The following is a 12,149-nucleotide window of genomic DNA, read 5'->3' on the forward strand; positions in this document are numbered from 1 at the left end:
TAAACTGTATCCTCTCCTCTAATTACATGAGGGCTGTGATATGTACAGCAATGTTGTACAGTCACCATTTATGTATGGTCAGCTATAAAGGAATCTCATTCAAAGACATAGGATTTACGAAAACAGAGATTCAGCAGATGAGAAACTGTGTGTTAATTCTGGACTTGCTCCCCCTATGTTCCTTAGACTATTAGTTCCCAATTCTTACCTTTAGATTTAGCATTGTTAATGTTACCGCCACTAGCAAAGTTAATTTTAAGAGGTAGGCACCACCACCAAATGTGTCATACCTCCACTATGGCTGTGTCACAGGAGTTTAAAAGTAAAATGTGAGAAGACTTCTAATATTGTAGAACAGGATTCTTGGTATGACCAGTGATTTATAGAAGAAAATATACACATAATATACCAAGCTTAGGACTCCACACTGTTGCCCACAATACATTACTCAAAGCAAAGGGGATCTACATAGATCAAAAACATGAAATAACAAAAAAAAAAGAAAAAAGGTTTATTGGCTTTTGATTATTTAAAAAACATGTATATTGTTTAACCCAGACATCCAAATGTGCTCCATGCCCCCCTCCCGCTACCAAAAAATAAAATCCATATTTAATGCACTGGGGAGATTTAACCTGTCATTTCACTACAGCTGTACCCAGATCCTGTTACTGGATAATTTTTGTAAATCCAATTAGCCCCATTATTTCAGGGCCAACAGCCTCACACCAAGTGAAGATTCTTCCACAGGAAAATTGGGAAAAGACCAAATGACTTGTGTCCCCGTGGTCAAGAATAGGGGTGTCATACATGAGAACAGAGCCAGCTCGGCTCGGTACTCGGATCTGCTAAGTTCAGGTGTGTTCAGTTCTCTGGGAACCGAGCCTGAGCATCTCTACCTAATAAGCGGGCCCCTGCTCGTAAATAAAGAATTAAATATGCCCTAGATGCTAAATGAATTTTTAATTTTGCACTAATCATAAACTATTAAGTCAATATGCCCCAGATTGTAAAGTATTAATTATATGTGCTTCAATTGAAAATTATTTATTATATATGGCCTGACCCCAATTAAAAAAATATGTATGGCCCCTAAATAATGAAATGTATACGGTCCCGTTATTAAATAATGCAATATATATGGTCGAGATTCTAAAATATGAAATATATGACCTCGATATTAAATACAATAAGATTACGTATTTACTTATAATCTTCCTCTTTTCTTGATACAATGTAACCCATAGTTAACCAAAATAAAAAATCAGTACAGATGATGCAGACTACTCCATATGAGCTCCCAAAGCAGAATGAGTTAATTCCAATAATCCCACATACTTAACAGATGGGCAGCCAATCAGGAGCGGTCTCTAATTAATTTTTTTGGGGTCCCCCCAAATGGACTGGATCCAATACTGGATAGCAGTGGTGTGTTGGCGAAGGTGACGGGTAAAATTGAATGGTTTCCATATGGTTTTACCATGTGGTTTTGCTTAAACCACATGCTATTTACAGCTGCTTAGATTTCTTACTTACCTCTCACCCCATTCTCCAGTCATTGCAATCAAGCTTTCACTCTCCACACTCCACTGAGATTGCACTCACTAGAGTAACCAATGATACACTCTCAGCCAAGTCAAAGAGTCATTACTTCATACTTATCCTCCTGGGGCTTTCTGACATTTTCAACACTATAGATCACTCCATCAGCCTTCATGACACAGTTCACTCCTGATTCACTTAATACATCTCCAACTCCTCCATCATCATTTCTACTTCGTGCACAATCTCTTATCCACTCCCTTTATCTGTTGGTGTCCATTGAGGCTCTGTGTTTTGCTTTTCTCTCTGTGCACCTTTTCTCATCGACTATACAGTGTGTCAAGCGGCCTCTGACAATTTCAATAGGTTTCAAACAGCACCCATCATCTTCCACCCTTCCAGAATGACCAACATCCCAAAAAATCCCTTACTCTCAATGACAGCATACTCTCAGTGAATGGTGCACAAAACAAAAACCATCCCATGAGCGGCAGTTCTGTTGGCAAAAATGTCTTGTTAATGAGAGAGGTCAGAGGAGAATGGCCAGATTGGCTCAAGCTGACAGGTAGACAACAGTGGCTGAAATAACCTTGCTTTACAAGTAGTATGCAGGAGAGCACCTCTGAATGCACAGCACATCAAACCTTGAAGTGGATGGGCTACAGTATAAGAAGACCACACCAAGTTCCACTCCTGTCAACTAGGAACAGGAAACCGAGGCTACAGAGGACACAGGCTCATCAAAACTGGACAGTTGAAGATTGGAAAAGCGTTGCCTTGTCTGACGAATCTCAATTGTTCTGTGGTTTGAGGAGGATAGGTTCAGAATGTTTTCCTGGCACACATTAGACATTGTTAACAGTAATTGAGCATTTTTAAAATGCCACAGCCTACCGAAGTATTGTTGCTAACCATGTGCATTCCTTTATGGCCACAGTCTACCCATTGTCTAAGGACAACAGGACAACACGTTATGTCACAAAGCACACATCATTTCAAGCTGGTTCCATGAACATGACAATGAGCTCAGTATACCCTAATGGCTCCACAGTCACTAGATCCCGTTCCAATAAAGCTCCTTTGAGATGTGGTGGAACATGAGATTCACAGCATGAATGTGCAGCTAACAAATAGGCAGAAGCTGCCTGATGTTATCATGTTAACTGAACAGAATCTCTAAGGAATGTTTCTGGCACCTTGATCAGTCCATGCAACAAATAATTCAGGCTGATCCGGGGGATTTTCTACATATATATTATTTTGAGTTATTCAAGGGCATTTGGACATTTAATTGTTTTGTTATCTTTATATCATGGAACTATATACATTATTTTATCTAAGACCTTTGTTTTAATATATATAGTATGAACATTTTTAAATCCTAGTCATAATATTTGTGTATTTCCAATTGTAAAGCTCTATGGAATTTTCTGGCGCTATATAAATAAATGATGATGATTATGATGATGATTTCTAAGAGCCTGAAGAGCATTCTCTAGGGCAGGTTATACCTTACAAGTCTTCTGCTGTGTGAGCTGTAGGATGCCTGCCCAGGAGAGCATAACTTGTAACAGGATACCGAATAGCCAAGAACAAAGTAGATTATTCAGTGCCAAAGGCGCTATATTATACCATATTTAAAAACTATAAAATATAAAATTAATAAAATGCCTAGTGTAACAAAACATGACATGGTGTCAGTAGCCACCTTGCCAGAGTGCCTGCTTGTAGGGATTTCTGCTGAAAGCTGACATGTGGAAAGAATGGCTGTACTAGTTATTTTACTGATCTGTTGGTGAGAAATGGTGAACTAACTCTGCTAGACTACCTGTGGAAGGAAACTCCTACAGTCCAGTCCCATATGTGTGAGTCATTGTAAATATATGGATCTAGACAAAACTACCAGAGCAGAGATATTATGGGTTGGAACCCTGTTGGCAACATGACAAGAACCAAATTGAGGGTTATATTAAACCCACCTAGAACAGCCCATGGTATAACTTAAATCAGGTATAACGTTTTAGAGGATACCTTGCTTCCTTTCTGTTCTATCACTCTAATACTGGCTATTGTACAAAATGTTGAAGGCAGCTGGTGTACAATCTCTTAGTCCGCTGTGAATGCCCTTCATTTACGAAAAATTAAGCAAGGTCTCCTTGGTGCCAGTAGGGTGCTTACATCTGCAACAAATGCTTGGAAATGACTTGGGTACTTCCCATGATGTGGAACAGGAAATGATGAGTGGTGCGTTACAAAAGTAAATGGCATCAGCAGATGCAAATATTCTGCACAAAGTACCACAATGCTTTTTTGAATTTCCTACTAATATCATATGTAAATGATTAACTATTCTCTGTGAAGAGTTGAAAAATATTCTGAAGCTTTATAAATAAATGATAATAATAATAATAGTAATAATAATTATAATTATAACAATACTATATGTTCTGCTAGCAAAACAGCAAATATATGAGAGCTAATTGTAAAACTGAAGTAGGGTCGGGGAACATTTCTTTGAACTACTTTGACCATTTCCTTATTATTATGTATCACTTAACATCTAAGTGGATACAAACAAAGTGGACAATAGGAATTAACTGTGATCTCAAAGATGAAAGTATCCTTTATGCTTCTGCTTTAAAGAATTTATTTACATGTAACAATAAACACTCCATTCCAATCTCTATTTAGAAAACATGTTTAGGCATTTTCTTAGCTGTTGAGCGAAATTCCAAAATAAAAAACAAAAGTTAAATTGGACAATTGCAGTTCCGTTGAGTATGGCAAAATAATGTGCTTAGTGCATACTCAGAGGCCCTATAAGTCCTTGTTCTGATCCTTTAAGATGTTGCAGTCAATGAGATGGCAAGACTGTACTGAGGACAGTATTTTCTCATTTTCAAATGGGTAGCCTATAATAAAATAAATGCAATGGAGAGCTCTAAAACATTGAGCAGCGTTCAGATCCACATTTGCATTCATGTCCCCTATGTGTAGCTCATTAGAAAGGTTAAATATGTAAAGAGCTGAATGGGAAAATATTATATATTCAGTTAACTCAGATTTAAAAACATAATCTATTTACAACTCGTGCGGATTTAAAAATAGCAAACCATTTTGACTTTTTGTTCTATATTTGTTTTCTCAGGTATAGATTTATTTTAATGTTTTGTTTGTTTAATCAAGCATATTTTCTATTGTTCTGCAGGACACATGGATTTTTTTTGGTGCTATAGTCAAATATATTTTTAATTTATGGGCATTCAAAAGCTAAAAATTGTAAAAAAAATAAAAGGAAAAATCACTTTCATTTAGCTAGTTTGACAAAATGATTTAAAAACATACAACTTATTGTATTCTGCAACTTCTATCACAGGGATACCAAAGAAATCTACTTTATAGATGGTTTAGTCTGTGTTTTAAGTTATAATAATAAAAAAAGATAAACCTGTTCTATGCAATGCTCTCACGCATAGAGGGTTAAAGGAAGGCTGTCAGGCTAGAGCCAGAGAGAAAGAGCAACTAACAAGGGAAACAGTGCATTTGTCTATAATGTTTTGTTATCTGGGAATCAGCTTAGCCTCCAAAGTGGAGTAGGCTTGATTATATTGTTGTTTGTTTTTGCTATCATATGCCATAACCTAAAGAAGTTGGACCAACCTTGTGGATAAAAATAAATCACAGTAGAATTTTGTCTGGTGGCTGGACTAGTTTGTGTGTTGAAGTGTTACTGTCTAGTGATGGTGTAAGAAGTGGGATGTCCTGCTTGAAACCAGAGTCAAAATGAAGGGTATCTTGAAAGCACTTATACTGACTTCTGTACTATAGCAGGAAACAAATTGTTTCATTAAATGCCCGAATAGGCGTTGTTCTGTAAGTCTAGAGGGTGGACAGAGCTGTCTTGAAAGAAATGGCTCAGCTCTCTCTAGGGGAGCACACAGCATAGTAAACAATAATGCTAAACCCTGCAGGTATTGTAATGCAAAAAATGACACCACAGAATGATATAGAGGCCTACAATCTATCAATTGAAAGCACATCATCTGGAGTATAATGGCCAGACTCAAGCAGAGAACAAGGGCTCATTATTGTTTCACTATTACTTTTTATAGAAGTATTTTAGAAGGCATTTTTTTATCTAGAGGAAGAAACTCCAAAAGACTATGATATTCTGAAAGTTGAGAAGTGGGTTGACTTTAGCAGGGCTGTAACGAGGGTGGTGCGGGCGGTGCCGCTGCCCATGGCGCAAGGCCAAGGGGGCGCAGCAGCCGCCCGCTACCTGTCTCCATAGAGAGATATATCAACTTACAAGAGTCTGATGCTTCTGGGCATAAGTCCCGCAGTGGAACGCATGTGTGTTCCACAGACAGGAAGTTCAGCAAATGCCGGACTTATGCCCAGAAGCATCAGACTCTTGTAAGTTGATGTGATGTTTAAAAAAATAAATTTCTCTCTCTCTCTCTCTCTCCTCTCTCTCTCTCTCCTTAAATTCATGCCCACTACAGTTTATGTAAAATAAATATATACTTTGTCCTCTGCATAAAACAACTAAACTTATGTATTTCTTCCGCAGTGCTGTACAGAGAACTCATTTACATCACTCCCTGCCCCATTGGGGCTTACAGTCTAAATTCCTTAACACACAGACACAGACAGTTTTGCTGTTCTTATTTGAGTATTAAGTGCATAAAATATTAGAATACCTATCGCTATATATATATATATATATATATATATATATATATATATTTATAAGAATTCTTTCAGTAAAGTGCTAGCCACACCCACACATTAGGTTGGCCACACCCACTTGTCAAATGCCACTCCCACTTAGATGGGGGGCGCCGGTGCCCTGTCTCGCCCAGGGCAATAAAATGTCTACTTACGGCACTGGACTTTAGCAGTGTATGCCTAGAGATTTTATCGCTGGAAAGTCCAAAAACAAAACACAATAATCTGACAAATGTTGGGCATAATACATTTGGCCAATAAATATTTAAAACTAGAAAGTGCATCACCAGAGCAGATGTAATAATGGTTTCAGATAACTTCCTTCAAGGACTACTGCAAGGATTACAACACTGGATGAATCAAGGAAACCCTATTATATGTTGCACAATAGTATCATTGGTGGAAATACAGCAGGAAATCTTAATGGACCAAAGCATTCCTGTTGATTCTTGATTCATTAGAGAGTTGTGTAAATTTCTTTAAATAATGACTCTGAGGACATCAGTGTACCATCCACAAGTACTCCAATCTTCGCTAGGATTTTCTCCCTTTGAACTTATGCATAGTTGTTTCCTAGACATTGGGGGTAATTCAATTAGAAGTGTGGTTCCACTATGTGTCTCCGGAGATACATTGTGTCTTATTTTCCCTCGTGTCCTAAAGAGATGCGTGGGAAAATGAGTGAAGATTTCTGTACCGTATTAACTCGCAATGTGCGCCACCAGCAATTGGATCCCCCCATAATGTCTATACAATAATGTCTAGAAATCATTCTGCCTTGAAAATAGGAGCTAGAGCAGATGACTTTGCAGTGTTAGTACTTGATGTACAACAGCTTAGCTTCATATTTTAAATATTGTTTCTTGTCTAGCAGAGAATTCTGCCCTAAGAGCTTGTCAATACCCAGGTAGTGTTCAAGTTTTATCTATTCTGCATTATTCAGTATTGGCACAGATAGCAATATAATTAAGGCTGCTAACTCCCTGAGTCTAAGACCAACCACTAGAACAGGAAAACTATATTGGGCTTATTTATTAAAACAACCCATAGCAACCAATCAGATATTTACCTTACATATGACAGTTCCAACCTGATTGGTTTTTATGGGTTACAGCACATTTGTGTACACTACAGACTTTTAATAAATAAATGCCAATGTCATCATTAATTTAAAAACAATTCAATCCGTTTCAGCTTTGCATGGGCATGTATATGCCCAATTGCAGAACTGTCGCTGGATCGGTGATTGGATACCTGGCAATGCTGATCCATTCATTTTGAAGGCCGTTGTTTTAGTTTTCTGAGAATGCATGTGAACAAGGCAAGCACAGTGAAGCCCAATTTGTGCCTTCACTGTACATGTACTGCCCCCTGCACTTGAAATTGTCATCAGAAATTGTAATAAACGTATTGCTTGTAATCACCATATAATACTCTTATTAAACTACAAGTTAACCCGTGCATGATACTCATGCATTCTAGTAAAATCAAGCTACTTAAGGTGTTAAAAAGGTTCTTGTCATGCATTTGGGCCATAGCCCAGGCCTCCTCAGGGGAAGAGTGTTACTTCCCGACGCAAGCGCCCTTTTTTAACGTGGTTTTGTCCACATGTCACCACCTCATCATTTTTCTCCATCACCTCATCCTTCATCTTTATCGCCACATCTATCCAGATGTCTATCCAGACACAGGGATCTCTCTGAGCGGTCCTGAGTATCACACTCCTCTCGCTCTGTCACCCCCGGCAACCACCAACCACTCCCAACTGTCACTTCTCCTTCAAGAAATATATATATTTTTTTTTAAACTCTTTATAAACACTTTTAACAATTAACAAATTAAATTAACAAATTAAAAACATCTTAATATACCAAATTTCAGCCCTTTCTGAGTTTTTTTCCCCACACACACTAAGAATTTAGTAGGTCAGTGTATAACTCCGCCCAGCAGGTGGAGCTGCAGCTTGGTTTTTTTCCCCCCACACAGACTAACACATGCCACTAGGCTTTTATATTATAGATATTAATCATGTTTATAGTAGTAAGTTTTAACAGCATGTGCACTAGCTGTTTCAGAAGATTCACAAGAAGACATTAATGGGAGAAAATACAGTTTTGGGTGAAGTTCCATAAGTTAAACACTAATTTGGTATAGGTCTTGTGATACCTTGTCAGGTAAGTACTAAGTTTAACTTATGGAATTGCAGACACAATTGAATAGTCAGTGGAATTAGCCTTTAAATTTACTTAATTTGCACATACTCAGTCCTGAAGTGAACTCTTCATATGTTAGGTATCCTTTCCCTTCATTATTAAGCTCATCAAAGAGAAGTTCTAAGTCTTCAAGAGTGGTGAAAATAATGTCACTGACTTTCTGAAAGACATAATCAAGACGTAAATGAAGAATGTAGATAAAATTGTTTTTCTGATACAGAAACATGTTATGGATTGGATTGTGTGTGTGCTATGGTTGTTTTCCATGAAGCACTTTCATATTTTTCGGTATAACGGTTCTCATCAAAGCAGCTCTAACATAACATACCATATTTATTTATTTAGTTATTTTAGCCATAAACAAAACTAAAGTGAGTTTCACCTGTTCATTAATGTTTCAGTCAGAATACTCTAAGCCTATTCCACAGATTGCTGTTTTGAGTGGTGTTCTACACGTTATTTGTAATAGCAACCTTTTATTATATGGACACATTATCTACTGTAAAATAAGATAAGACAATGAATTGAAATAACGTTCAGTTTCTCAAACTGTTATGTTCAAAAGTTATTGCATGATAATGTGTCTTCATGTCTTAGAAAATTTGTCACCATCTCATTGGAGTTATTGTATTATTATTGTTATATGAGTGGCATCTAATTTTACATTGGCAATGCTGTATTATTTGATGTCAATGTTCTTAGTAAATTACACCCCTATGATTCTCTTTCGCCTACCAGTATCTACCATATAGTTGCAGAGCCCTGCAAGACAGAGGGCCTGATTCATTAAGGAACGTAAATGCCGTATTTTGCGTAAAAATTGCTCTGCGAATGCTCAGAAACTATACATCAGTGAATTCAAGTGTATGCAATTCATCTTCGAATACAAAGGACAGCCTATGATTTGAAGGGTAGAATGGGGGAGGGACTTAGACAATGTACAGTATTGGCGTACGTACGCAGAAACATCCGTCGAAACGGAGCAAGTAGCATTAAAATAACACAATGCAAGGCAAGCTATGTGCATGTAAAAGTGAAATTAAGTATGGTCTCACTTGGCACAATGATTTTTACTTTCACATCCCTTTATGGGCCTGATTCATTAAGGAGAGCAAAGCAAAAAAAAGGAGTAAGTTTGATCCTAGACAAACCCTGATACAATGCAAGGGGTGCAAATTAGTCTATTACTTTGCACATAAATTAAATACTGTCTGTTTTTTTATGTAGCACACAAATACTTAATAGCTTTATTTGTACACTGAAATTTAAAGTTGATCTAGGACATGCCCTACCTCACATATAAACCTGTCACCACATTTAAAATGTACACCCTCCTCCCATGCAACATAAATTTGCCAAGGTGCAAAGTTACAATTTTTTTGGCTTTGCTCTCCTTAATGAATCAGGCCCAATATGCATTGAAAAACACACATGAAGCACATATTTAAACACCAATGGGTATGTAACCATAAGTTGTAAGTGGGCTTCTGAAAGTAACCCTGTCCCTCTGAGGACTCTTATGTGGCTTCATAGTACTGAATCATGAAATGTTCATTCATGGCCATTGGTCATTGGTCATTGTTCATTCTTAGTGCTGGTTTGGATTAGTGGTTTCTAGTAGACATTTAATACAGTACTGTTTCATAAAATACAGATGGCTAATATGTTTTTACATCTGAAAAGAACAGAAGTTTCTTTTAATTAGGTGCACTCAATCCTCTGAAATTAACCTTTAATTGAACAAGTATAAGTACCCTCTTAAAACATAACTTTTATTGATATGAATTTAAAAGCTAAATATAGGGTAAAATTGTGCTCATAGATAAAAATTGTGATTAAAATGATCTGGATGCACATTAGTATTATACCTATATGGTCTTAATATATAGACCATATGGTATGGAGGTTGAAATTAGGCAAACCTGCAGATATAATCAAGGAGTAGTTGTGTAGATGCCCTACAGTCCCATAGATCTATTATAACGAGTCTACGATATCTATTAAATTAAACTTGAGGTGGTCTAATAGCCGCTAAACTCCTTGATAATTATAACATGCTGTTTTTGCCTCGATTAAGCAAGACAGCGAAACGCGCGTCGGCGTTACAACTGGATGCACATGATATAACTTTATACTCAGAGGAATTGGCAAATGCAGCTTACACCCCTATGTAGCCAGAGTTAGAAGGGGATTACTAGGCAGATAGCAATTCACACCCCATAAACCATTGTATCCAGGATAGCAGGGTGCCGTTATTTCAGGCTGGATATATAGGATACAAACTCCAAACTATATAGGAGTATGGAAGTGGTGTGTATTTTCTGCAGCATGTTATAATTATCAAGGAGTTTAGCGGCTATTAGACCACCTCAAGTTTAATTTAATAGATATCATAGACTCGTTATAATAGATCTATGGGACTGTAGGGCATCTACACAACTACTCCTTGATTATATCTGCAGGTTTGCCAAATTTCAACCTACATACCATATGGTCTATATATTAAGACCATATAGGTATAATACTAATGTGTATCCAGATCATTTTAATCACAATTTTTATCTATGAGCACAATTTTACCCTATATTTCGCTTTTAAATTCATATGTCAATGTGGGGAACAAAGGATAGGCGTGAATCAAGGATTACACCTAGGCAGCGAGCTTGTGGGGTGGGATTTATGGTCATGTTATCAACAGAGATAGAAATGTCAGGTATGCTCTTGTTGGCGGGTGGGAATATTATTAACTCTGTTTTAGAAAGATTAAGTTTGAGTTGACGAGAGGACATCCAAGATGAAATGGCAGAAAGACAGTCAGTTACACGGGACAACACAGATGTCGAGATATCAGGAGAGGATAGATAGATTTGGGTATCATCCGCATAGAGATGATACTGAAAGCCAAAGGAACTTATTAGATTTCCAAGAGAAGCGGTATAGATAGAGAACAGCAGAGGACCTAGCACCGAGCCTTGTGGTACTCCAACTGATAGGGGAAGCGGAGCAGATGTGGCTCCAGAGAAATTAACAGTGAAAGAGCGATTAGAGAGGTAAGATGAGAACCAGGATAGAACTGTGTCTTGAAGACCTAGGGATTGCAGCGTTTGTATGATATAATGATGATGTAATATATATGTATTAACGCTGCGGTAGAATAACCCCTTTTTCTGTACATGTTTTTACATCTATAAGAAAATATTTTTTTAAAATTACCTTCATGTCATCACGTGTGATAAATATATTGCTATTTGTGTCTCCTTCTAAGAATAGACTTTGGATTTTTTCTGCCATTTCATTAAAAATAGTATCTTCTTCACTTTTTGGACTGGTCTCAGTTTCTATATCTTCTGTATCTTCCTGTTTCTGCATGAGTCTTCTGGATGAGCCCATCTTTCTCCCTTTTGTTCTTTTCCGCTCCATGACGTTTATTCTGTTGAAAAAATAATGAAAGTCACATGTAAAGTTAAATTTCTCTAACGTTAGTGTGGCGATTATGTGTTGCACCTAATCACTGATTGTTACTTTTCCCCTGAATATGCATGTATGACCATGTATATTTTGTATATAACCTTGTAAAATCATCTCAAAGTGTGCTTTGCTGAACAATATGATTTTGACCAGTGAAAGTGACAAGTCTTTTGAAAGTAACCAGGCCCAGGGACA

At 37.2% G+C, this 12,149-nt stretch overlaps 1 protein-coding gene across 3 annotated transcripts in view; it reads right to left on the reverse strand.

Moving 5' to 3' along the window:
• LOC142139068 (EF-hand calcium-binding domain-containing protein 4B-like) overlaps positions 1-12,149 on the reverse strand; it is a 65,319-nt gene that overhangs the window by 46,801 nt on the left and 6,369 nt on the right. For all 3 annotated transcript variants that reach the window (XM_075196344.1, XM_075196343.1, XM_075196341.1), the window contains exons 2-3: positions 11,700-11,916; positions 8,535-8,646 (exon numbers count right to left, since the gene is read on the reverse strand). In XM_075196344.1, coding sequence (XP_075052445.1) covers positions 8,535-8,646; positions 11,700-11,906 — 319 coding nt within the window. In that variant the 5' untranslated portion in view covers positions 11,907-11,916. The remainder of the gene's footprint in view (positions 1-8,534; positions 8,647-11,699; positions 11,917-12,149) is intronic.

The sequence above is a fragment of the Mixophyes fleayi genome, chromosome 2 (genome assembly GCF_038048845.1).
Source record: "Mixophyes fleayi isolate aMixFle1 chromosome 2, aMixFle1.hap1, whole genome shotgun sequence".
NCBI classification, from domain to species: domain Eukaryota; kingdom Metazoa; phylum Chordata; class Amphibia; order Anura; family Limnodynastidae; genus Mixophyes; species Mixophyes fleayi.